This window comes from Sminthopsis crassicaudata, chromosome 3 (genome assembly GCF_048593235.1).
Source record: "Sminthopsis crassicaudata isolate SCR6 chromosome 3, ASM4859323v1, whole genome shotgun sequence".
Classification (NCBI taxonomy): Eukaryota; Metazoa; Chordata; class Mammalia; order Dasyuromorphia; family Dasyuridae; genus Sminthopsis; species Sminthopsis crassicaudata.
In genome coordinates this window covers 593,909,291-593,935,776 of record NC_133619.1, presented here as the reverse complement: position 1 = coordinate 593,935,776, position 26,486 = coordinate 593,909,291, and the positions used below count along the sequence as shown (strand labels likewise).

Here is a 26,486-nt window from a genome sequence, read left to right as displayed (position 1 = left end):
CTGGACTCCAAAACCTGCCTTTACAATATACCATCATCAGAAGCTATGTCTGGTGACGTCTGGTCGGCTGAGTTCCTCTCCCTTTTCCTGTAAGGGGATGGCACAGGAGTTGGCCCAGTGAAAATTAGTACCTGGTGGGAGTGCTACTTGAGAAGAGGTCCAAGAAGAATCTAGTTTAGATGATCCTCTATCAAGACCCCAAAACAAGTCCCAAAGCAGACCTGTTCTTTCCTAGGCCAGAGGGCCCCACCTCGGGCAGCTTCTGCCAGTCCTCAGGGAGCAACTCGGTCTTCCCTTTGTCTCCCTTGTCAAGCTCCTTGAGAGGGCACATTGAAGTCCATTTACTTGTCCCGCAGCATAATGTTTTGTGGTTTATGGAAGGAGTCTATAGGTCCACAGAGGGAAGAAGGGATGATATTCCTGGGGTTAGGGTAAACTTTTTCAGGAAACCAATGAGGGGGAAAGGATTATTTAGGCTAACATTTTATTACAACTAAGTTTAGTGTGTATGTATTTGTCTTGCAGACAAAAAGCATTCCTGTTTTCCCATCACCATATGGACAAACTGAGGTCCATAAAAAGGAAAGAAATTTGTTCAAAGTCATTTCATTAAGTGGAAGTTGGGGCTAGAAACCCAGAGCACTAGAATTTCTCTGTAGCCCATCCCATTTCAATGAAAACTCTGCAAGGTGAGCGGGCCTGGGTTTGTCCAGAGGAGCTCCCAACTATGAAAGGCCTGTTACCTCAGGCCCCAGCTCAGTTTTGGCTATTTCTTGTCTAGAGGAAATCGGGGTAACCCTAGGGCAGGCAGATGCTTATTGCTCTGCCCTGGTCCAAACAAATCTGCAGGAGGATGGATCCCCAAGTACCTCTTCCCTTCCTGGAAGAAAGCCCATCCATCGTTCCCCTCCCTTCCCAAGGGCTGCCAACCTACTGGCTCTACACATGCCAAGTCAGCACTTCTCCCCCCCCCCCCCCAATCCCAGAAACCTAAGACTCCAAGTTCTCTAAAAAGGAGCTTTATTCATTGCATTTAATTCATGCAGTTTGAAGTCCATGCAGCGGAGGAGACGAGCACAATTATTCATTTGCTTCTTGAGGGGAAAAAATGGGAGGTGGGCAGGTGGAAGGAGGGCAGAGGAAAGCCCCAGTTTCCTGGGATAGAGGAGGATCCAGAAGAAACGAGACACTGTGTCCGGAGTCAAGTTCATCCTTGAACACGAAGACTGCTTCTGCAGCTTCCAGAGGCAGGTGCTTTGCTCTGGTCAGGGGCAGGGGAGAAGCGACCGATGGACCACCCAGTGACCTAAAGGGATGGGTGCATTTGCCAGAGGTTGCGAGAAAGGTTAAGGCAGCTGTTCTGGGAGCTTTTCCCATGCCTGGAGAGCTGCTCTTGGGAGAAGGGGCATGAGGAGGGCAGACTTTTGTAGCCATACCTCAAAAAATGATATAAATATGTTATCACTGAATATTTCCCATTTCAATAGCATTGGACATACAGCTCAACATACTGAAATATTGATTCCTTTAAAAAACAAAAACCAAAAAGACAAAAAGGAAATGAAAAAATATTGCATCTTTCAGTTGGCGATTTCCTAGCCCGCAATGAGGGCCATGTGCACCAGTGTCTTGGCCCGCAGGAGGCTCTGGGGTAGTGGGACACTCAAGCCAGGCCACAGCGGCAGAAATGGAGTCTGTACGGCCCCGTGCACCGGCTGTGCTGGGCAAGGCCCCAGCTGGGCTCAGTCGCCCGTCACCTGAGGGGTCTGCCCATCGGAGGCCTGATTAGCCGACTGGATGAACATGGGCTGTGCGAGGTCCTGGCCGGCTGGCATGGTGACCTGCTGGATCTGGTACAGCTGCTGCAGGGAAGGGAAGGGAAACAGAGACCCGGGGACATCAGACTAGGTCAGAAAGGCCGCCCTGGGCCAACCCCTTAGGGCTTGGCACCCTGCCCTCAGGCTACCAGCTGCCCCCACCAGCCACACCCAAGGAAACACCCCTCCCGTCCCTAGGGCTCTGGACCCACAGGCTCCTTGTGGATGACTGGGAGCTTGGCCTCCTGCTGTGCTCTGGAGAATGAGGCTCAACTCAAGACTTCTCTCTCCTTTACTGAGGAAGTAGAAAGATCTGGGAGCGCTATGCCATGGTCACAGTGACCAAGAGACAGAGCTGGAGTGACAGAGGGCCCTTCCTACTCGGGCACAGGCCCTACTCTCCCCACCCCTCTCTCGCCTTTCCAAGTCTAAGTACTGGAGCTCCTGCAGGGTCCTGTACCAAGGGCCACTTTTCTCCAAGCACAAAAGGCTCCACACCTTGAAATCCAGCCCATGCTCACAACTTGGTGAGCCAGCCTCCCAGTGGGCACTGCTCCCACTTAGCTTCCTCAAGTGACACCCATAAGGCAGGTGTGGTACATTCTGGATCAGAGAAAAGGTGGAAATCAGTCTGGGTGGACAAGCTCCGCACTTGGCCCCTTGTTAACTGTGTGACCAGAAAATATGGGTGATAATCCCCCTACTCCCTCATGGGGCCTGTCAGGACCAAATACTTCACAAACCATAGAGCACCAACATCTGTGGCCATGGGAACTCCCAGCTCTGAGGATTCTGCTCCTAACAGAGGCCATCAATCCCTGCGTGGGCCAGCCCAAGGGGGACCTTGATCACTGCCTCTTCCACCTTCTCTACAGCCTCAGAGGGGAGGAGAGGGGATGGGCCCACAGCCTAAAGCCCAGGGGAAAGCCCTCCAGCACTTCAGGTTCAGGAGGCTGGGTGCTAGCCCTGGCTCTGCTCTCAGGAAGAAGGCAAGACTTTCCTCCTCCTCTCAGGGCCTCAGTTCCCTCCTCTACACAGTAGTGAGATCTAGGATTGATGATCACTGAAGTCCTGCCAGCTATTACTCCCATGCATGTCCTGTTCTTAAAGATCCTCAGGGAACATTCTCCTTGTTTTAGCAATCTCTGTCCACCATTTGTTTCTAACAGAGGGAAAGGCCAGCTGCTGTAATCACTCCACTCCTGGACAGCTCTGAAGCTGCCTGCCCAGACTAATGGCCCTCATTCTCCAGGACACAGCAGGCGGCCACGCTCCCAAGGAATCGCCCCTGCCCCTGCCCCCGCCTCTGCCCCCCTTCCCCTTCCATTTTGTGTCCCAGGACTCTACCTGGCCATCTGTGAACTGGCCAAACTGCTGCTGTCCTTGCTGGACCTCTGTCTGTGTAATCTGTAGAAAATCACAAGAGGGGAAGGGATGAGCTCCAAGCAGAGACCCAGCTTCATGACCCTCCCATCTCTGCAGGGACCTCAGGTGGCCTCTGTTACAGCCAAGGCATCAGCGAGCCAGAACAGTGGTGGGTGGGATAGTGAGGACAGGACTCTGCAGGGGTGGGCTCAACGTTGGAGGAGATAAAGGGCTGACTCTTAATGGCTGCAGGCAAAGTCAAAATACAAATGAGGGCAGAAAGTGTGGAAAGGGACAGCAATGCTTCCTCCCCTCTTTCCATCTGACTCTAGCGTAGGGATGACAAAGGGCCTGAGCAGACTGGCTTACTATTAGCTGTGTATAGCTGTGGACAAGCCATGTCCATTTTCTGATCTCTATTTATAAGTGAGAAAGTGAATCCATCTTCACCCAGAAAGAGGATTGTGGGAACTGAGTATGGATCACAACATAAAATTCTCACTCTTTTTGTTATTGTTCGCTTACATTTTGTTTTCTTACTCATCTACTTTCCTTTTTGATCTGATTTTTCTTGTGCAGCAAGAAATATGTTTCCACATATTTTATTTGATCTAACGTATATTTTAACATGTATTTAAAAAAAAAAAAAAAAAAAAGTAGGATCAAGAGATAAAGTTCCTTCCATCTCTGGTATTCTATGACCTTAAGAGAATCTAAATTGCCTTTAATTTCTGTAAAGTGCTGGCACTGCCCAGAATTCTGTGTAGGGCTCAAATGGGTCAGAGAGGTGGTGAAGGGCTCCTAGTCTGGCTCTTCCCATTCTCCTCCTTTGATTTGAGGTGGATACAGACACCCACATCAAATGTGCTCAGACACTGTGCTCCCACTTTTCCCTTTACTCTTATTATGCCGAGGTCTGGGGAGCATAGAATACCCTCTCCCCCAATGTGCACATATATGTGGTACACACACACACACACACACACACACACACACACACACACACACACAACCAGACACCTGAATGAAGAATGAATTCAGGAAATTGGGAGAACATGATGTAAAGCTAAGCTATGGCCTCAGTTTGGAGAAGGGCTCTTTAAACATCCCAGAGGCTGCTCAGAACCTGGAAGCCTCATTTTTGGCTCTTCCTTACATTTCCCTAAATGAGATCTTTGGAGACCTGCTCTAGAAACCTAAGCCTGTCACCACTGTCAATAGATGCATCACCAAAGATGCAATTGTACCAGACAGGTCCAGTTCTTAAACGATTGCTGCTTTTTTTGGGTTCAAGGGAAAAGGATCCATTAACAATGTCCCTTTTCTCCCTCAGCAGTGGGCCCACAGCCCATGGCAGCCACCTCCCTTCATCATCACTACCCACAGAAGCTATGTCCTTTCCCACCCTTGCTTCTCTCTTGCTGGGGAAGCCACCCACTCTTCGTGACCCTGATTTGCCCCCCAATTATGACAGGGTTCTCATGACTCCATAAATAAGAGGCTCAGAAATCCCAAGACAAAGTAGAGGAGGAAAGGAGAACAGTTTTCCCAGCAGAGGGGTACCTGTCTACCTAAGGACAAATCCAAGTGGGAGGATTCTCAGCAGGCTTCCTGAGAGTTGAAGATGACTCTGGGATATGGCCTCCAGGGGGGCCATGCCAGCTGCTGGGCAGCATAGCACCCAACTCTGCCAGCCTGGGTCACCGGGTTGAGTCTCTCAAGCACTGTAGTGGCACTCTAACTCTAGACACAAGTTTTGAATCTGGCTCTCCAGCTCTTGAGCCTGAGTCCTGGGCTGCCCCACTAACATTTACAATGGAAGTGGGGGGGCCAAGAGCAGACCTGAGCCCAACTCATTTGAGGGGGAAGGAATGCCACCCCCAGGGAGGCCCTCACCCTCTCGAGGCCTCAGTACCCACCTGCTGTGCACTGGCCGCAAGAGTCTGGATCTGTCCCTGAACAACCTGGGTGCCTGATACAGGCTGTGCTAGGCGGATATACTGCAGCTGGCCCGCGTTTAACTGCACCTGAATGGGGCAGACAGACAAACAAACAAACAGAGACCTTGGTTAACCTGAAACATGTGAAGGTGTGTATTTCCATAACTGGAGCCAAAGAAAACTCAGCCCAGAAACACAGACCGTGTTCGCCTAGGCTGAGCTGTCAAAGCAGGCAAAAGAAAGTGACTGGCCATGGCAGGGAGGGTTTCACTGACTTTGGAAAAAATAAAATGGTCCCAGCACAACTGCTATTCTTGTGATTTCAATGAAACTAGAGAATCTCTTCTCTTGCCAGAAAGGCTGTACTAGCTGGCTACCCTTTCCACAGCAGAGGCCCCAGCACTGCCCCAAGCTTAAGTCCAGAAGCTTTCTTTCCTCCTCTCCTTTCCCTTCATGCCCCAGCCCAAGGAGGCTGCCTACTCCTCTGAAGGGCTGGAGAGAGAGAAGACAGGCTGGGGAGGGGGGGGCGGGGAAGGAGAGGTGCTGACTGCTCTGGTACTGTGAAGAGCTCCAATATCTGCCAGGGACCCAATCAAAGATGGCCATCGCCCTGCTGGGTAACCTTAGCGCTCACTAAACCCATATATCTTCAGACAGAAAGTGAGTGTTATGGGCCACCGCCACAGAGACAGGGGTAACTGCAGCTAAAAGACATGTCTTTTAGGGGTCCTGGATCTTCTAGGTTTACCCATGTATGTCAATATGATGAGGTGAATACAAAAAAAAAGCCAAAAACAGACTACCACAGAACATTCAGAGTGGCCTGGGCAACCAAAGCCTGAAAAATACTTGTACATGTTCATGACGCAGTTTCAGGTGATAAAATGATAACTGTGCAGCAGTCCCTAATGCTGTAGGGAATGGGGAGCCAGAGAAGTCACAGTGTAAGGGAACAGCCCTGGAGCCCTGACCCTCACCCCTTACTTGAGCTAATTCTACAGTTCTAAACATCCACCTGCAAATAGAAATGTGTGCACCTAGAAAAGACACATCAAACGGTGCTCAGTTTCTGGTTCACATTGGGCTTGCTTATACTCCTGGGCTCTCTGCTCACCTGTGATGGGGAGCTTCCTTGGCTGTTATATAAGAGCCTTTTCCACTGTGGTGCAGCTTTCCCAAATTCCCTATAGGATCAAACTCCCCTACAGGGAATGTCACTTTCTCAAAGATCTCCACAGAATGCTGAGTTTCAACAGGAAAAGTGCTGATGTGACACTGTATGCTGTCCTCTGTGGGGTTAAATAAGTAAGAGGTGCCTCCCCCCACCAAGAAAGGTGAGACTGTGAGCCCCAGACAAGGAAGGGCAAGGGAAAAAGCAATGAGGCCAGGGACGAGGACAGTGGGAAAGGCTGCCAGAGAAAGAGCCAACTTTCCACCTGCAAAGCTGTTTTAATTCCTTTACCAGAAGCCTTCCATAGGTGCACCACCACTATTTGTTTGGTTCAAAGAACAGAAAGCCTAGCAGGGGCCAGAGAGTCATCTTCCTCTTAATTCTGTGCCCAATGGCAGGAAATTTCAGGGGTTAAGGAATGGAGGTTTTCTGTGGGGCAGCAACTTGACAGTGCTAAAATCCTACCCCAAATCCCAGCATGCTATCATGACAGGGCAATGTTTCCTGCAGTCATGGGTAAAGTGGGAGGAGGCTTAGCAAATCTCACCTGCTGCAACACAGCTCGTTAGGGTGGTCTTCTAGGCTCTTGCTGAATGGCCACACAATGAGGGATGAAAGATTAGAAAAGATTCATAAGGTCATTATATGGAAGTCCTGCTGTGGCCCTAGGAAGAAGGCTAGACAGACCTCCAAAAGGGATTTTAGTTCCTAAGATAGGAAGACCACTAAAGAAATGGGGAGGAGAAAGCAGAGAAACAACACTAGCTGCCTTAAAATAACTGAGAGTGCTATAGGTGGAGGACCTTGGTGACAGAAGTGGGAGCAACAAGTGTAGAATATTGGGGCCAACCTGATAAGAAGGAAAAATCTCCAAAATATTCAAGCTATCACAAAGATTGTGGAAAAGGCTCCTGAGGAAGACAGATTTCTCCCTCACTAAAAATCTTTAAGTCGATGGAATGACTCCTTTAGGGAAGGAATGCTTTAAGTCAGTTAGTCAACAGGCATTTATTAAGCGCCTACTATGTGTCAGAGTTCCTAAAGAAGGGATCTTGCTCAAGTACAGGACTAGATGTCCTGAGGTTCCTTTCAGCTTTGAGATTCTGGGATAAAAGTGATTTTAGAATGACCAATGTAACAAAGTTCTAACTGAAAACTTTGGAGGGAAAGTTTCTTCTTGGTTTCTACTTTGCAGGCTGTTATTAAAGCCACTGGTCTAAACCATCTCATTTTCTTCCCTAAAAGGAATGTTCCCAATCTTTAGGCCCCTTGCCTATATCCTCCATCAGGGCAACGTTTCCTTCAATTACTCCAAAGGGAAGAAACACTTGGTTCTACAAGTGGGATGGCTTTCCTTCTTGCCTCATCTTCTTTGAACTTTCCCTTGGGCCCTGAATGTTTTCTGAGCATCTTGAATACCACCTTGGTGGCAGTGTCTCCATGACTCCTACTGGCTTACACAAGCGGGCTTTGGAAGGGATCCTCTGACACTAAGGCTGAGGAGCACAAGCCTCCCAATCTTTGAAGAGCTGTCACAGGAAAGAAGGATGAGACTCCTTCTGCTTCGCCCAAGAGTGGGATTAGCAGCAATGAGCAGAAGTGGCACCTATTGGGGGAGTTGTACAATAAAAGAAAAAGGTTGCCCTAAGAGAAGATGAGTTCCCAATAATGAAGATTTCTCAGTGGAGGATGGATAGCCAATCAGATATGATGGGTTGAATCAAATGCCTTCTGAGACCTGTTCCAAAACACCATTCCATCTTCCACGGGAGACTTCACTCTTTATCTATGATGGTTATGACACTTTGGAGCCAAACTCACTGTAGAAGTTCCAAGTGCTAACACATCATTCACTCATCTTCATTTGTGCACACAACGCCCAGGCTGGACTAAACCTTGTGGTCCCACTCCTAGAGCCCAATTGAAACGTGTTCTAACATGAACATGATCAAGACAAATGTCACATGTATGCAGAGAGAAGAAAGGTGATCGTTCATTCAGGCTTGCCACAGTTCTCTGTTCTCTCTTTCCTTTAACTGTCACCAATTTCTGTACCCTCAGATGATCATGAAAGACCAGAAAAGTCTGGATAATGCTATGTAAATGGTGAAATAAGTTTTATTTCCTCCTGGAGGGGCAAGGAACGGAAAAGCCCCTACAGGTAGTCACTCACTGCTATGAGAAATGCCTTTAGTAGTAAAATGAGCAACACAACGAACTTTTAAATCACAAGAAAACCCTAGGAGATAGGGGAAGTTAGAAAGAGAGGTTAAGAGAGAAAAGGAGAGAGAAAGGAGGAGGTGGGAGGGAAAAAGATAGGCAGAATAGAGGGGAGAGAAAAAAGAATAATACGAGAGGAAAGAAACAGAATAGGGAGAAGGGGACAAGGGCGGGGAGGGCAGGAAGAAAGGGAAAGAGCAGAGAGAGGACAAATCAAAAAGCCAATCCTCCTCAGAAATAAGATACTCATGGCACAAGGGGGGGAAAAAAAAAATCAGTCCACATTGAAAGAATGGATCGGTTAAATGAAAGCCAAAAATACACTTTACTGCGGATTCCACTGGGAACTGACTCATGAATATGCAACCAGTGTATTTATGGACTTCCATAGACACCTCTCCCTAACCCATCTAGAGGACTAATGCAAAGGGCTGGCTGTACGGCCTCAGGCCAGCTCCATGGCTGGGAGGCTGGTCCTCTCAAAGCCTCTAAGGCAGACAGGCTTACCGGAATTTGCTGGATTTCCCCTGTGTTGGTGATGATCTGTTGCATCACTTGCATGGTCTGTCCTGTGCTGCTTGGTGCCTGCTGTGTCTGGCCCTGGGGCTGGGCCTGGACGATCTGCACTTGCTGGCCTTCTCCAACCTGCATTGTCACTGGGGTAGTCTGGTGGCAAAGGACAGGAAAAGAGCTGAATTGGAGGGACCAGAAAAATGGCCTAAAGGCTAACAACAACAACATGAGAGAGACACTCCTTGTTAAATTGCATTTCTCCTTGCTGGGGTACTTGCCACTAAGGGTCAAAAACAAAGAGTTAAAGAGAAAGGTTAGCCTGAAGCGCAGAGAAGATCAACTCAGGAATTTCTAGGTAGCCTGTGGTGCTGCTCTCCAGGCTGGGCTAAACCTTGTGGTCCCACTCCTAGAGCCCAATTGAAAAGCGTTCTAACATGAAACCGAAGAAACAAGAGTCAGACGATGCAGGTTCTAGCCCATGGCTCTGCCCTCTTCAAAGCTGAGGAATCATAGGAAAGGCGCTGCTCCTCTGGGACTCAGCTGCCTCACCTGTGATTCTGGCTTTCAAACACAAGATTCTAAAGAAAGTCACTTTAGCCTTTAAATGCATCTTGTCCTCCTTCTCCTGTCCTGGCTCAAGAACCCTTGGGCAAAAACAAGGTAAGTGACAGATGCCATTGGACACATAAGACCTTGGGCAGGCAAAGAAAGGGAGCTAAACCTAGGTTGAAAAGTGCCTTTAATTTCAAGCCATCAGCCAACATTTTACTGAGCAGGAGGATCAAGGGAAATAATGAAAGTAACTTTTGGACCCTGAAGGTCTAAATAAATGTCTGCTGTTATATAATTCCTATTATTATGTGCAGATCCCTGGTGTCACAGCATTTTCCTTTGGTCTTCCTTTAATATCCAAGTGACTGAATCAAAGGACAGGAAAACCAGATTACATCAGGGGCTCAACTATGCCCAGAAACGAAGAGTTACTGACTGTTGAGATGAGTGAAAATATCATTCTTGTTCCAACACTGGACATGAGAAGAATCTACTGGCCTTCTCGAATGCACAAATAGTAGTGCAGTGAAAATCAGCTGGGGTTTGTTTGCCCTGATAGCCTTAAGCGACTGCTTTCCTGTCTCTGGGTCAAGGTTTCTTTCTCTATAAAAACTAGGAGATTTGACTAAATGCTCTCCCAGGCCCATCTAGCTTTGATAATTTAGAATTCTATAAATGCATAAATAACTTCATCCAAGAGGATGAAAGAATTGCTTTGGCTCAGAAATGACTCCAAATGTCACCCGTCCACTAAGTCCACCACAAATGCTTTCTCTAGCTTGGGCATGTGGTAGGAAGCAAAAGGAAGAGGCTAGATCCCTGACTGGCCCCTGCCTTTGGATTTTCATGGGACAGCTGACGGCATAAAACGTGAACAGCACAGAGCTTAAGACCTTTTCCCTCCTCTGCAAAATGAGGGAGAAGGAATATGACTTTCAAAGCTCCTTCTGGATCAAAGCATCCAGGGCCCCAACTAAACAAAATTTCAGGAAATTGTGACTTGGATTCTCAAGCAAAGCATTTAACAAAATTGATTTGACAAAAACAGAGGATGATGGATTTAAAACTAGCAAGGATTCTAAGAAGCATGACTCCCTCATTTTACAGCTAGAGAGATTACAGGTGGGAGAAGTTAACTAGTTTGATCAAGTGCCCAGGGCATTGCCCCACACTGCCATAGCCTTCATAAACTGTGAGGAATTCCCACATGGATACATGTGATGCACTGGATGCCACAACCTACTACCTCTTTCCCGAGAGGTAAGGTGAGAGGAGGATTTGGATATGGGGATCTACAAAATTTTTGATGGGAACTTTTAAGGGTCGTATGTATTTTGAAGCCAATGACAATGACATAGTTCTTTAAGGTATTTGTGCTTATGAAGGCAGCATAGTTTGGGACATAGAGAATAAATTTATGAAACCAGAAAACCTGGGTTCCAGTCCTGCCTCTGAGACCTGGGGAAAGTTGTTCAGTCTCTTCATGTTCTGTCAACATTAGTTGTTCTCATCCTAGTGGCAGAGGCACTTTCCTTACCATGATTGCCCTCCACCAGTGTCATCACAAGCCAAAAGGTACTTCCCTCCTCTGGAGATAACGCAAACTTTCTCCTTGGAGGGCGGTTAGAGCCTTTATTCACCCACTCACAAACAAGAAAAGGGAAAAGAAGTCCTAGACCTTATAAATATGGCATCAAGGGCAGAGGGAAAATTCATTGTGATCATTTTCCAGCAGATAAAATAATTTCTAATTTTACTGTAGGAAAACTGGATTTGCTTTATTAAAATTTTAGGTGGTATATGTGGAGTAACCTTAGAGAACAAGTTCAAACCTTGAATGTGCACTGACTTGTCATGTGACCCTGAAAAACGCATTCAGCTCCCCTGAGGCTCAGTTTCTTCCTATATAAAATGGGTAAGACTCAAAACTTACATCACATAGCTATTATAGAGACAGTATTTTGTAAACTTTAAAGTCTATGCCACATGGGTTAATAATGATTTGCCTCTAATACTATAGGAATACATTTACTTTGTTCATTAAGAAGACCTGCAGTTCAACTTCCACAAGTCCAAAGGAGCTCAGATCTGAGGAGCGGAAACGGTCCCCAGAGAGGACACCCTCTTTGGGCCTTAGCCATCAATAAGCTAAACCACTTAGCCATCAGGGGTAGAGGCCATGGGCAATCGGTTGCCTACTCACTGCCTGGTTATTATCAATGGTAATTTCTCCAGAAGCCTTGGGACATATATCTAAATCATTGAGGGAAAATGAGATCTCCTGTAAATTCTGCTACTAGGTATGTAGTATGTGCTGGTGCCTGAGTCAAATTGACTGCTGAGAAAGCTACTTGGGATGATCAGATCAGTCTTTAGAGAATCCTTAACAAATTATTTTGGGGAAAGGACAGAGGCAATTGTAGCCCCAACCACTACAGGGCCTTAGGTTTTAACTAGAGGGAACTGAGGTTTTCTGGGATAAAAAGAGCTTAAAATGAATAAAAACAAATCAACATGTAGATTCCATGACCAAATAAACAACTCCTTCCAGAAGGAGTCTGTCTTCAGGGAGCTGAGGGGATTTCTTCTACCTCCTCTTGCCATCTCTCAGGAAGCCAAGTGCCTGACACCAGTGGGGCAAGGCAATGGAGGGAGGCTGGCCCTGGGAATCAGTTCCAGAATGAAAGCTCCCAAAGAGCAAAACAGGGTTTCTATTTAAATTTTCCTACACAGCCAGTACGGCTGGGCCCTCATCATATTTTCAGAGATCTTCTAACCCGGTTTCTTCCCATGCAGAACGTTAGTAGTCAAGCTAGGATTGGAACTCAGGCCTCCCAACTTGCCTGCCAGGCCTATGCAATCTGCTCTTCTCTGATCCCATTTGGGGCCCTCTACTGAATTCTGGACACCACATTAGGAGGGCCATTAAGAAATTGGAGCCAATCCAGAGGAGGCCTCCAAAATCATGAGGGGGCAGGATAATAATCCCATAATAAGAATCAGTTAAATTGCAGATCTAAACTGAAGAAGAGAGGGTGGCAGGGGGGAACTGAGTAGGTAGGACTGAGAGCAACCCATGGGATAAGATTACTGTTTTCAAATATTTGAAAGATTATCATGTGGAAGATGGGTCAGACTGGCTTGGCCCCAGAAAGCAGAACCAGGAGTGATGGGTAAAAAAGGCAGAAAGGCACATTTTAGCTCAGCAGAAGAGAAGTTCCTGTCAAAACTAAAATGAACTGCTCCAGGGGGGTGGTTTCTCCAGGCCTGGGGACCTTCTAAGAGGGGATTCCTACTCAGAAGAAGGTTAAACTAACTGCCCTTTGAAGCCTCCCCGCTCCTGCACTTGAGATTTAGTGTGACTTTTGTGTCTGGGAAACCAATCTTTCCTCTCCCTTTCTGCTCACTTTCCACCATAACAACATAGCAGCTATTAACTTTAAAGTCCGGGGAAACCAAAGCAAATATGGTTGCTCACTGACCTGGCCCTGCTGAGGCTGGGCAATGATAATCTGTCCTGACTGAATAGTAGTGGTTGAGGTGGTGGTCTGCTGGCCAGTCTGCTGGCCCTGGACCTGGACGGCTGCCGCGGGCTGCTGGGCCAACGTGAAGTAGTACTGGACGGGCTCCGCAGGAGTCACAGATTGGCGCACCTCCTCCTGTAGAGCGGAAGCACACTCAGGTAAGAGGAAAAAAGGACATACTCAGCAAACAGCAATTGCAAGAGCCAGAGCAGTGGCCGCCGCCTCGGTGAATTTCCATTCTTTTCCCAACACGCTCGCACATTCCCCTGCCTGATGCTGATCTCTCCACATCTAAAGCCAAGAGAGAATGGAATTCCAAGAGCCTGGCTATGCTAAAATCAAACTAAAAATAACTGATTTCAGAGGCCCCACAAAACATCCAGCCAAACTTCTGAAATACAGAATAATCACCCATTTCATGATGAGTTGCAAATAATTACTGCAGCTAAACCCCATGCACCAGGTAGACTTTCCCTGAGCAAAGTTCTAATTGGGAGGGGCTAACAAAGCCCCGTGGCCCTGAGACCTCGTACTTCTGCTCCATGTTACCCCTCTCTCCAAAGGAGAGTGTTGCCTTGATGTGGTGCAGTAAAAATAGCAGAGCCCCACTGCTCTGGTGCCACCCACTGCTCCAATGTCACCATCATACAGCCATCCAAGCTCTGCAAATCCAAGGTCAGGGCCCAGCCCACAGCAGTGCACTCTCTGGGCTACTTTTTTTAAACTGTGGCAATCACAAGCCACATTTCTTTCCTGATTCCAGCAAAGGGGCTTGCATGGTGGAGCAAGCACTTAATAAGTATTTACTAAATGGACTGTATTGAACCATGAAAGCACTGCCCATGGACCTGCTGAATGGCTTTCCTTCCATCCAGGGCCTGACCCACCCTTGCTGGCATGTAGGACTTCTGCACAGGCCCTTCTACCCCCTCCCACAGGGAGAGCTGTCTTCTTACGAAGTTCATCTGAGGTTCTCCATGGCAGAAGGAGTAAACAGCCCTCTCCCAGCCACCTTGAGCTCACAGCTGAGAGTGTAGGATGTTTACACACACTACATCATGGTTGTCTCCCGAAGAGTCCAGAGATGCCCTTGCCACTGAGAAAACAAAAGAGAGCACAGAGCCCACCACCTCCTGGGGAGGTGGGGCCCTATGTTGGACCCTACAAGAGCAATAATAAAAGCATCACAGAGATACACAAACTAAAGAATTATTTACCTGATATCTGTTAGATAAAGACTTTAGCCTCATTAATTCACTAGCTTATTCTAGACCAGTATTCTTAACCTCGGGTCTGTGATTTAAGGAAAAGACAACTTATTTCAAATTAATTGGTTTTTTTTCTAATCCTATGCACCTCTCCCGCTCTTCTCCCCTTAAGAGTCACTGAAATGGAGGGCACACTGGGATCCCAAGAAGGATGCCGATAAAAGGCCAGCTCCCACAACTTGGAAGATCTGAGGATTCAGAGAGCATCTATTCCAACCCCTTCATTGTACAAGTTAGAAACAGAGGCCCAGAGAAACAAAGTGATTGGCACATAGTCACACAAGGTGTACAGCAACAGAGGGGGGTTCCCTGAAGGTTGCTTCTGCCTCTGCTCCCAAGGCAGAGGCTCCAGGAAATCCTGCTCTGATGCAGAACTGGGAGATGTAGTGTGGAATGAGCACCTCCCTGCCGATGTGTTTCATGGGGTGAAGGGGAGAGGACCCACTTGACAAATGACAGAAGTTGTCCAGAAGAAAGGCTCTGTACTACTCAGCAATGGATTATGTGCTTGCTAACCAGGACAGGGCCCGAGTCCCAGGGGACCCACAAGGAAAAGCTACAATCTGGGAAAAGTCACACCTTTCTCCAAAGTCAGGGTCCATTTGGAGGTGGCCACGAACCTTTTGACCCTGAGAGGCTGGCCTGGTTAACATGTGATCCAAGCTGTCCTTTTCCTCTCCTGGCAAGTGAATTTTTGAGTTGGGGGACGATGGCAGCTGTCAGAAAAGGAGCTGTCCTGCTTTGTCCTTCATAGGTCTGAGGCGATCTGTGGCAACAGAATCTGCTGCAGCCTCATGAACACCAGCTTCAAACCCAGAGCAGGCTGCTCCCTCCTGTGCTGGAGGCGGCCCACAGCTGAAGAGCCTGCTGGGATAGTTGCAATTCCAAAGCACACCCTTGTACCCAAAGGAAAGCAGCTTTCTGCCTTGATAAAGTGGGCTTTTGAGGTTAATGTATCACAAGGCTCCAGACAGGCAGAAACAACTCTAAACCTGAACCTGTTTATACTGGGGCCCAGGGAGAGAGAGGTGTGTAGTCTTTTATTTCCACTCTGTGGCCTCTGTTGCCAAAGCAACATAACAGTGACACCTCTAGCCCCCTTCTCCCCAGAATAACAGACATTAACCTGTCAGCTGGGACCGTGTGGAGGCAGAGATAAAATACCAAGTCTCGCCTTGGCCAAAAGACAGCCGTGTGATCTATATTTTTGCAGCACTGCTGAAACAGGCTTCATGTAGCTTTTCCACCAAGAAAAACTATACTCACTCTGTCATCAAATCACTAAAGCTGAGGACTGCACTGAGAAAGCAGCCCGTGCCTTTTGTGGGGGAAATGCAGAGATGTGGGGGGCTTCTCCCTCTGAAAGATCTCATTAGCACTGGGCACCGGCACCTGACAGAATAATCCCAAACAGCCCAATCAGCTCCTTCTAGAAGCAGCTGCTGGCGGTGGGCCTCCTCTGGTGTGGCAGACCCAAAGGGGTGAGCAGAGGGCTTGCCTGAGCCACCCAAAGACTTCCCTGGCCCTCATTCACGACTGCAGGATGACAAGGAGAGAGGCCCGAATTGCTCTCACTCTAGGATGAAGCCCTTACCTGGAATTATTTTAGGACTTGGGCCAAGTTGTTGTGAAGCATCAGAAATAAGAACACTGAATTCTCAGAGGTTTCTTTGCATTGGAAACATTTGGATCATGGTGAAGGAGGAAAATATTGAGTAAATGCATGTGGGGTGGGGGAATGTACAAAATGAGATGAAGAAACTGCTCCCCAGAAATCATTGCCTGATAAAACAGGGATTTCAATAGATAGCATCCTCCAACTCACCTTTATAAACATAGGCCACATAAAAGATCATAGGTCAGGGAACTTTTGTTTGCTCTTGACCTCCCCTTTTGAATTCTCAGAAGCCAATGGGGGAGGCCTGTCCACCAGCATCCTCCTGCCACAGCAGTCTATGGCCAGCTCCCGGACTGCTGGAGAATGCAAACTGCTGCCTCTTTCAGAAAGAAAGATTTGGAGAGTTGGCTGTTTTAAAGTAGCTCAAGAGGTGCCAGCCTATTTGGAGCAAAGGAGAGCTTCATGCCCATAGAGGATTAAAAGTGCTATCTTGGAATTTCAGGCCAGCTTTCGACAATCTCAACCCTTCAAAGGCCAGACAGCAGCTGTCCTGGATGGGAAGCCAATCAACTGCTCCACTAGCTACAAAGAGCTAGACCTGAGCAGGAAGAAGCTGTTTCAGCTCTATGCACTTTAAAAAGAACCTGAGCCAGGACTTCTCCAGGGCCTTCGTGCTTGGGAGGAGGCACCAACTATGTATTGGAAAGAGCTAAAAATACGAAGAGGGAATGACACGACCCTGCAGAAAGTCTAAGAAATACTCTGCTAGCCCCACAAGAGCAAAGAGGCAAAGACGCAGGAAAAGAAGTCCTCACACACCTCTCTGTAAAAGGAAGCATTTATCATATAAAAGGGAGAAAAAAATTCTAACAAAGCAGAATCTGTGGGTTAATTTGCCCAAGATGGGAAAGCTGGACTGAGCCCCTCCTACAGGTTTCTGACCTACTTCAGGTGTCCCCTGGGAGTGGGGCCAGAGAAGCCCATGCCCATGCCCCTTGAGGCAGCACTGCTTCCCACCCTACTTGTGGCTGGGATGCCTGTGGCAGCCTGCCGCTGTAAACATCCGACTGAAAGCTCCTCCAAGCACCTTACAGCTTCCAGTCAAGGATGTTTACAGTGGCAAAGACTGCCCAGAGAGAGCTGGAACACAGCAGTGCCGCTCTGGGGGTAACAGAGCCCCTTCAGTTCCAATGGCGCTGACGTATCAGACCAGAAGGGTTCTGCACTCCACCTCCCAACTCAGGGCTGCTATTCTCACTGGCTAAGACAGACGGCAGATTCAGCGTGACTGTGACCAGAAGTCATGATCATCATGTCACTAAACACCAACACTTAATATTTTATATTAAAAACACAGGAAGAATCAAGGCTTAGAGCCCCAGCCAAGGAGCTCAAGGCCTCTTCTTTCACAGATGGGGAAGGAGTCTTCAAGAGGAAGGGAAAGAAACATGCCCAAGGTCACAGAGCCAATCCAGGACCTGGGTCCTCTTTACACTGAGTCTCTCTTCATTGTTCACCCCAAAGGTACAGACTAAGGGGATCTAAGAGGCAGTCCTACCTCCTCATTTTCCCGAGGGAGGCCCTGAGGCCAGAGAAGTGAATGATTTACTCAAAAGTACTAAGTTGTAGAGGCAGGATTTGAACCCATGTCCTAAACCTCCAAATCTAGCACTTTCCATTGCACCATGCTGTCTGTCTCCTGCAATTCCTATGCCCCTGAAATGAAAGGAAGAAAGCATCTTTCCAATCATATTAAGGAATGATCTGTAGGTGATGAAGGATGCCTGTCCTTTGGGTAAAAAGCTAGTAAGGGGCAGAGGAAGGAGTGGGAGTGAAAGTAGGCCCACTGGTTCTTGATATTGTTTAGGGAGCAGCTCTTCTGGAGCAAAAGCCCAGGTTCTCCGGGGTGCTGCAAAGACGGGGCCTGGTGCCACACACTGTCCCCAGCAGCCAGAAGGGGGTCAGAAGGTGTGGGTCTGTGGCTGCTCTCCCACTCCGAAGTTAGGATTACAGGAAAGCATCCTTCTGCCCTCTGGGCCTTTGCTGCCCCTCAGGAGTTCCTAACAGCTCTAGTCCCTGAGATGTGTCACTGAGGAGCACCATAGTCTTGGTGTTGTGTTTGGAGCCCCTTAGAAGGATCTTCATCTTAGATACTTCCTAATTATGTGACCCTAGGCAAGCTACTTAAAATTCTCTACAGCTCAGTTCCCTTTATCTATGAAATGGGGATAATAGTTCTAGCAACACTATCTTTTCACAAGAACTGTTATGAGGGAAATGTTTGCAAGCCCTAAAGCACTTCGGAAATGAGAGTTGTTTTAAGATGTGTGACACTGGGCAAGTCACTTCATCTTTCTCTGAGCCTCAATTTTCACATCTGTCAAATGGGGATCATCATATTACTAGTTCCACTTACCTTCTAAAATTGTTTTAAGGAAAGTGCTTTTGCAAATTGTAAAACAGTGAGCTAGTTGTTACAATGGGATCATACCAAATATTCTATTTGCAAAATGACCCCTCAGATTCTTCTTTTGGATTTCTTTGATTCCTCCCTCCCTCCCTCTCTCTCTCCCCTCCTGTTCTGTCCTGCAGTTACCACCCAGGCACTGAACAAAGCAAGAAGGACAGGCAAAAAATTTCAAGGTGACTTCAGTTTAGGACAGAGAAGCAAAAATACAATTAGCTACATTGGTCTCGGAAGGAAATAAATTTACTTGGTTAGAAAATTCAAAATACTTTGGACCCCCCTCACACCCCCCATGACAATAAAGACATGCTTTCTATTCCAGCTCACCTGACGCTTGGGAGGTTTTAGTTCATCTCTTGGAACAATATCGATGAGAAAGTCAAACTGGTCAAATTTTGTAATGGCCATGGCAATGTCATTTCTCTGCAACAATGAGAAAAGAGGGGAGGGAAGGGAAAGGAAAATGAAACATGAATCTAAGAACAAACTGACCCAACATATACCCAGAGCCAGAATCCCTGGAGAACAAATGACTGGTGAGGGCCCAATCCCAGGTTATAGTTTAATGGTTTTCATAAGTATCCCCACATTTTTATGCTATTCTATACTACCTAACCTGTGAAAAACTCAAAGCCTCAAATAATCAGTCACATTTGGCGGTGAGGTGGGAATGGATTCTTATGGTGCATATGTTTTCCAAACCACTCCCAAAGAGCAAAAGATCAAAAACATTTTGATCAGACAAATACCTTGTGCCAGGTAGTCCTTCAAATGGGCCACATTAAACTGGCATATTTTTAAGAAACCAGCACATTTTTTAGAAACTAAGTAAAGAATTGGACTACGAGTTCGAGAACCTTCTAACCAGTGACAATCCTGTGGCAAGAGTTCAGTCCTCTCTGGAGTCTATAGAAGTCAAAGCTTCCAGGCCCCCATGATGTCACAAGCAGAGAACTCCCCCCCAGCCCCTCGCCCCATGGAGACACCAGCTTTCCCGTAGTTCCCATAGTCCCGTAGTCCCGTAGACAGAGCACTGTCTGAGGCTCACAGAAGTTAGGTTACAGTTCAATAGTTAATAAATGTCTCAGGAAGAACTTGAGTTCAGATCCTGCCTGCCTTTCATTCCAGCACAATGACCACCCCACACTCTATGTTTTCCATAAACTATTCAACCAACCTGGACAAAAACTTTTTAAATTTACAGTATGTGGTTTTGGTAAATACAATACCTAAGTCTAAGGTTATACTGAATACAGGAGTGAGAGGTCATCCAATTGGAAGGTAGATTAAATCTCCATCTGGCTAGAGACATGTGGTTAAGTGCCCATTTTCTGGGTATCCTTATTAAAAAGCAAAACAGAATCCCAAACCTCATCTGACCTCAAGCTCAGCATTATAATGGTGCAGTGACTCTTAACTAGATGGGAGGGAATGGAAAATTTCTGGGGGGTTTTTCCCTTCCCTCGAATGTGATTGGCCCCAGGCCACTAAAATGCAAAACTCCAATCCAACACTTTTGCCAACAGTGAGTTTGATAAAACAGTTTGCTAGAATGTGGGCTACAAACTCTCCAAAGCTGAAGCAGAGCACATCAGACAGTGTTTGTCAGTGTTCAGTAAAAAGAAAGTGCTGGGCCACATTCTTGGTGACACCAACTCTCTAAATACAATTTGGGAAGAGGAGATAGGAAAAAAGGGGTGGGGGGGCACCAGGAAGAAGAGGAACTATCTCTACATGTTCTAGATCACTTGGGAAATGAAGGTGTAATTGAATTAGTCTGACAGTGGCTTAAATTAGGATGCCCACATCTAGACTGTAGCTTTTTAAAAAGTAGTACAATTAAGCACTGATACTGGTTGTTAGTTCCTGGGGATGATGGGAAATAAGTCTTCACTCTTACTGAAAAAGATTAATAGAATTTCCACCAAAGGCAGTCGGAGCTCCAACTAGAGTCAAAGAATTAGAAAGGAATATTGCATTTGAGCTGGAATCTTTCCTACCACATCCCCCCCCCTTTTTTTTTCAAAAGGGATAGTCATTTAGGCTTCCTGTGAAGATTAATCTTACCAGAAAACCAATTAACTCTTAACTGTTAGGAAGCTTTTCTTTACAACAATCAGGAATGTACTTTTTTTTTTTTTTAAAACAAATTGTGTCCACTACTTCTAGTTGTACCTTTCCGAGGACAAGGAGGACCAATCATCTTTCTTTCTTGATAAGTCTTCATATACTTAGTTCTAGTTTCACCAATCTTGCCTCCTCTGCCTTAGGTATTGCAGTTCCTCCAAGAAATCTCCCTACAATGGCATCCCCAATGCTCTTCCTCTACTGGATCTGCTCTAGCCTGTCAACACTCTATGGCTTAGTGCTTAAAACAGAGTTTGATGCTCCAGGTGGAGTATAACAGGTGACAAACCAAAAGGATTCCTACTCCTCTGGTTCGACATGAGTTATTTTTTAAAATGCAGCCTAAGATCATCATCATCATCATCATCAGATTTTCTAGTTCTGCAAATCATGAAGTGCTTTATAAATATGAGTTCTGCATGGTAGTATTGGCTGCCATGTTATGCTATTCACTCACATGGATCTGACAGTTCACCAAAACACTGACAGCCCAGGATTTGATAAGAATTTCTATTATCCTATGAGCCCTTGTTTGGCTGAAGGGCAAAAAGGGTAAGGTGCTGCAGTCATTACATGATAGTAAGTATGCAAAAGGGAACAATTAACATTCTTCCAAGAAAACTGACAGTACTATATCCTTCTCCCTGGGAAGAAGGTGACAAAAGACTGATTTGAAGGAGAAGAGATAATGTCCTGCCTCTGGACCAAAACCACACAAGCTAAGCAGATTAGAGGAAGAAAGATACCAGATTTCACTAGGGCTAGAGAAGCAGTTGCCAATTACCTGAAGAGTCCGACGTTTGTTGTCTTCTGTGTGAATCCAGGCCCGTAATGTCAATTCAGTGATGAATATCTGGGCAGCCTTGGCAAAAAGCACAGGGGCTTCAGCACTTATCATCTGGAAGAGAAATCAGGGTTCCCTGCAGGTCTCATAGCTAGGATACCTAATGCTCCATTTACCTCCTCTCCTGTCTCTAATGAAGAAATTTAGAGCCTAGAGAGGAGGGAGGGGACAGGCAGAGGTGATTGAGAAGCAAAGGGAGGAAGGGGGTGGTAGAAATTAAGTGTGAAAAAATCAATTCATCTTTCTGTGTCCATTTCCCCATCTGTAAAAGGAAAATTAAGTCTTGGTTCTACCAATCTAAGAAGGAGGCTATAAGGAAATAAAATGTAGAAAATGTGATAATAAAAATAGTAACATTATACTTTCTGTGATAGCAAAAAAATGCAAACAAAAGTGAGTCTCCTAGAAACCACAACCTAAAATCAATGTCCTTCTGAAGGTAGGTCAAGAACATGATCTTCCTAGACAAATAGTAAGAACTAATATGCTGCCACTACTCTAAAGCTTTCCAGAGCTCCCAGCATATGTAGTCCAGGACAAACCAAACCAAAATGGCACAAAAATATTTAGCCTAGCAATGAAGGGATTCCAGCCCTGATACTTTTTATAAAATCTAAGAAAAAAATTAAATTACATTTAAAAATGAAATAAAGTAACTATCCATTTATAGCAAAATGGTAGCATATGAATGTGATACTACTGGACTACAAGAAGTAATGGATCAAGGAATTTGGAGAAATTTGAGAAGATATGAACTCATGCAGAATGAAAAAGTAGAATCAAGAGATCAGTATTACAATGTCTTCAACATTGTAAATAAAAACAGCTTAGATTAATCACAATGATTGATCTTGGTTGTAGAGAACAAGGATGATGAAACACACACACATCCTTCTGGGTAGGGCAGCAGAGGATAACAGGTATGGAATGTTAAATACCCTACCAGTCAATTTTGCTTAACTGTTTTTTCTGTTACAAAGGATAGGGGGATATACTGGGAAATGACTATGTTATAAACAAAACAAACAATAAAGGACAGCAACAAAATCTTATTAAGTAGTTACTCTAGGAAAAAAAAAAATTGGATGAAATAGTCAATAATAGTCTAAAGATTTACTGATATTGCTGATATTGTAGAAAGAGAAATAGAATTTCCACCAATGGCAGTCGGAGCTCCAACTAGAGTCAAAGAATTAGAAAAGAATAATGCATTTGAGCTGGAATCTTTCCTACCACATCCCTTAAAAGAGATAGTCATTTAGGCTTCCTGTGAAGACCAACCTTACCAAAAAGCCAATTAACTCTTAATGTTAGGAAGCTTTTTTTTTTTTAAATTTAAATAAAAACACAACAATCAGGAATCTAATTTTTTTTTTTTTTAAACAAATTGTGTCCATTACTTCTAGTTGTACCTTCTAAGGACAAGGAAAACCAATCATCTTTCTTCCTTGGTAAGTCTTCATATACTTAGTTCTAGTTCCACCAATCTTGCCTCCTCTTCCTTAGGCATCTCCAGTGCTCTTCCTCTACTGGAACTGCTCTAGCCTATCAACATTCTATAGCTTAGTGTTTAGAACAGAGTTTGATGCTCCAGGTGAAATCTGACCAGTCCAATAAGAGTTGCAAAGTTGTAATGTATGCAAGGCAAAAAGAGACCACAGAGATCACTGACTAAAACCTCTTCATTTCACAGATAAGGAAAGTGATGTCCAGAGAATGGTAACAACATACTTGAATTCCCCTAGTTGATAAATGGAAGAGCTTGGTTCGAGTCTCAGACACATTGTTCTTCCCATTAGCTTCCCACCTCTGCAGGGAAGGGGCCTTTAGGTTGGAAAGGAATCCTGAGAAAGCTCCCAAGTACAGGGCATCTCTTCCAAAAAACTAGTCCAGAAGTCTATAAAGAGCTTATTATGCTTAATGATGGATCATTCTCTTTTTTTCTATGAGACAATTGGGGTTAAAATACTTGCCCAGGGTCTTCAATGCACCAAGTGATCATTCTCAAGGCCAATGTCTTGGAGATAACAAATAGGTGATCAAATGATACCCAATGCTGGTCATACCGCTTGACTTGAAAGGGGATATTCAAAAGTCCAAATTTTGAGGGTCTCAGTAATCTTACAGGCTTCAAATGCAAATAATTTATCATCATCATCTTTTCAAACCATAACAAATTCAGGACGCATGACATTTCTATTTGTGAACCAGCCATAATACTATGGGCAAGAAGAGACCTTACAAGTCACTTTAGTCCAACCCTCTCAGTACAGGAGGCAGGTAAAGTTCAATGAGATTAAAGGACCTGAGAGAAAAGCTAGGATAAATCAAACTCACATTCTGACTCCAAAAATGTAAGCCTTACTGAGAAAAATGTATCTGAGACTGTTATTAATTAAACCTTGTACTCTGGGGAAAGAAGCAATACATCCCCCCCATGGGAAGTGTTCAGCGTCATAAGTGAAGTGACATGATGCAAAAATTTACCTTTACATCTTCATCCAGTTTCATAATCTTCTTAATACGAGCTAGTGGAAGCTCTTGCACGCGGAAATCTTTCTGAAACAAGCAGAGAGGACTATATATATATACACACACATACACTATTATAAAAACTATGGACAAAAGAAGATATCAAAATATGTTTAAACTGTTGGGGAAAGGGGGAGAAGGGCAAAGTGTGGAGAAAGGGGTTTAGAAAAAAAAAAAGAAAAAGGTAAGTCTTTGGTACTCCACTTTGGCCTCTTACCCATAAAGCCTTGGAAGTAGCCTTACATTTCATATATATCATGACAAATTTTCTTCAGTTTCCTAATGAAAGTATTTGGTTGTATATGTGTGAAAGTAGTGAGTTTCACTCCCTGTACCCATCCAAGGGATACAACTTTTTGCATTCTCCCCCTCAAAATCCCAGCTTTCTAAGACAACTTATTTACAGATGGAGATACTCATCCACACTACCCCTTCTTTATGGCTCTCAGCTTTGGGGCAAGTGGGATGCCATAGTTCCTGTATCAAGGGCCATCTGCAATAGCCTGGTGGTTGTTTGGCCAGGTTCTTCAGGAACTCCTGCTAATTTCTGCCTCATCCAATCCCACAATAAGTATCACAGCTCTGCAGATTCCTTTTTTTTTTTTTTTTGGGGGGGGGGGAAGGGAGGAAGGAACAGGCACATGGGTCAATCAGGAGGTCCTGCCACTTAACCTTCAGGTTAAACATGCCATGTGATGCACATTGCTAGTTCTAGCTTCTAGGCCAGGACTTATCTGAATACAAATGGGTTAAACTGCCTATTAAGCTAATGTAGGTACTATATCAGTCTACGTGAAGTGTGGACCACTCACGGCCTCTTTGTGACTGGGAGCCGGGCTCTCGGAGGCTCTGTCAGGAGAGTGACAGCTCTAGCAGCTATTCCCAATCCAGAAAAGCCTCAGGAATGCACCTAGCAATGGAAGATCTAAAGAGCAGAGGAAGAGGAGCCTTTATGCCAAAGGAGACTGCTAGGGATGAGGTGGAAGAAGGAGTGGTAACAACTCGGAGGGAAAAGGATAGGGCATCTACCGATGCACTGGATGACAGATGAGTGAAGTAGGAAGGAGTGTATGGAGCCATAGGTTTACAATAGGAGAAATAGGAGGAGAAGGTACTTTGCACTTTATGAAAAGGACTCAGGAGTGCCTGTGTTTATAAGCATGGGTCTGAATACGTATGTGGGTATCCACATTCATGTAAGCAGGTCTTTTTTGACAAGCATCATTCAAGTATTTAAAGTTACAACATTAAAAAAAAAATTATATACATCTGTACACTTGCCTGTGACAGATACAATTCTACCAAAAAAAAAAAAAAAATCAATTGTGAATTTTGGAGCAGCAAGGGAAAAAGAACAGCAAGGCTACAGATTAGTGAATATCAGCAGAATCTCCACAGAGACTAAGTGTCAAATGATTGGGTCTATAAGTGGCTAAAAACGTGACTCATTAAAACACAATATGCTAGCTCGGGGATTCTTGTCACAAACCCATAAGGGTAGTACCAATGCCTAAAACTCAGCATAATTAACCAGCACAGATAAGAGTATATTTTCAAGCTCCCTAAAAAACAGAACTTGGATCAAAGAAAGACACTACACTATTGTTATCCAATTTCATCAGTTTGATTCCAGAAGAATATTTAATAATACAATACCAGAACCCCTGACATCTTTGTACCTTGTGTATAACTTTGGGATAGACACAATAATATATAATGACTACCCAACTGAACAAAATGTAAACAGCAATTCCTCATCTTTTTTTGTTCCAAACATTTTCTATAGAGACTTTTCTAACTAGTCCTCAAAGTTTGTCAAGATACATTCAAGGGCAGTTTCTGACAATCTGGAAGGAGAGATAAGGGAGAAGAGAACAATTATCTATCTCGGAAATAAAGTATAATTGATCTTCCCATTTTTGTGGCATTCACTGGTCATGCAATAAAGTAATTCCACAAAGAAAACTAAAATTACTCATGAGTAGGGGTAGAGGTATTTCTATTCTATTCTAGAAAGATTATTTCCTTTAGCTCAGAATACTGTGGTCAAACTTTCACAAGAATAGAAGACTTTTCAAAGACTTCTTAAACCCTAAGCATAGTCCTGGAAAGAGTGTAAATTTGAAACCACAGCACCTGAATTTGAAACCTGGCTCTACTACTTGGTACTGTCCTCCAGAACAAAAATTCTTCATATGTAAAATGTGTGTGTGTGTGTGTGTGGGGGGGGGGGGGGGGGGGGGTAAGGGGTGGACCAGGTGATTTTAAAGCTTGTTTACAGCTCTAAAAGGTGTAATACTATATAATATCTTAAATCTGATTATTAATAGCAAGTCAAACCTAATCATTTTATTATTTTATTTGATATTATTTTCACAATAGTGTTATTTTCCTTCCTTGCATCAGCAACTGTTCTGGATATCTCAGAGACATGTGTCTAAGAGAAGATTACAGAAGCCATCTAGCCCTAAGTTTTTTATTTTACATTATTGGAAAATGATCCACAAATAGAAAAGGGTTTACTCAAG

The 26,486-nt window shown here is 45.1% G+C and overlaps 1 protein-coding gene across 46 annotated transcripts in view; it reads right to left on the bottom strand.

Annotated features, from left to right (window-relative positions):
- Positions 1-1,003: 1,003 nt before the first annotated feature.
- Positions 1,004-26,486, bottom strand: part of NFYC (nuclear transcription factor Y subunit gamma) — an 84,873-nt gene continuing 59,390 nt past the window's right edge. For 39 of the 46 annotated variants that reach the window (XM_074305266.1, XM_074305291.1, XM_074305303.1 and 36 more), the window contains 8 exons: positions 23,914-23,985; positions 21,367-21,480; positions 18,783-18,878; positions 13,061-13,237; positions 9,021-9,179; positions 5,102-5,209; positions 3,165-3,224; positions 1,004-1,862 (listed from right to left, as the gene is read on the bottom strand). In XM_074305266.1, the coding sequence (XP_074161367.1) occupies positions 1,743-1,862; positions 3,165-3,224; positions 5,102-5,209; positions 9,021-9,179; positions 13,061-13,237; positions 18,783-18,878; positions 21,367-21,480; positions 23,914-23,985 (906 nt within the window). In that variant the 3' untranslated portion in view covers positions 1,004-1,742. The remainder of the gene's footprint in view (positions 1,863-3,164; positions 3,225-5,101; positions 5,210-9,020; positions 9,180-13,060; positions 13,238-18,782; positions 18,879-21,366; positions 21,481-23,913; positions 23,986-26,486) is intronic. The other 7 variants (XM_074305311.1, XM_074305309.1, XM_074305310.1 and 4 more) reach the window with 2 other exon arrangements.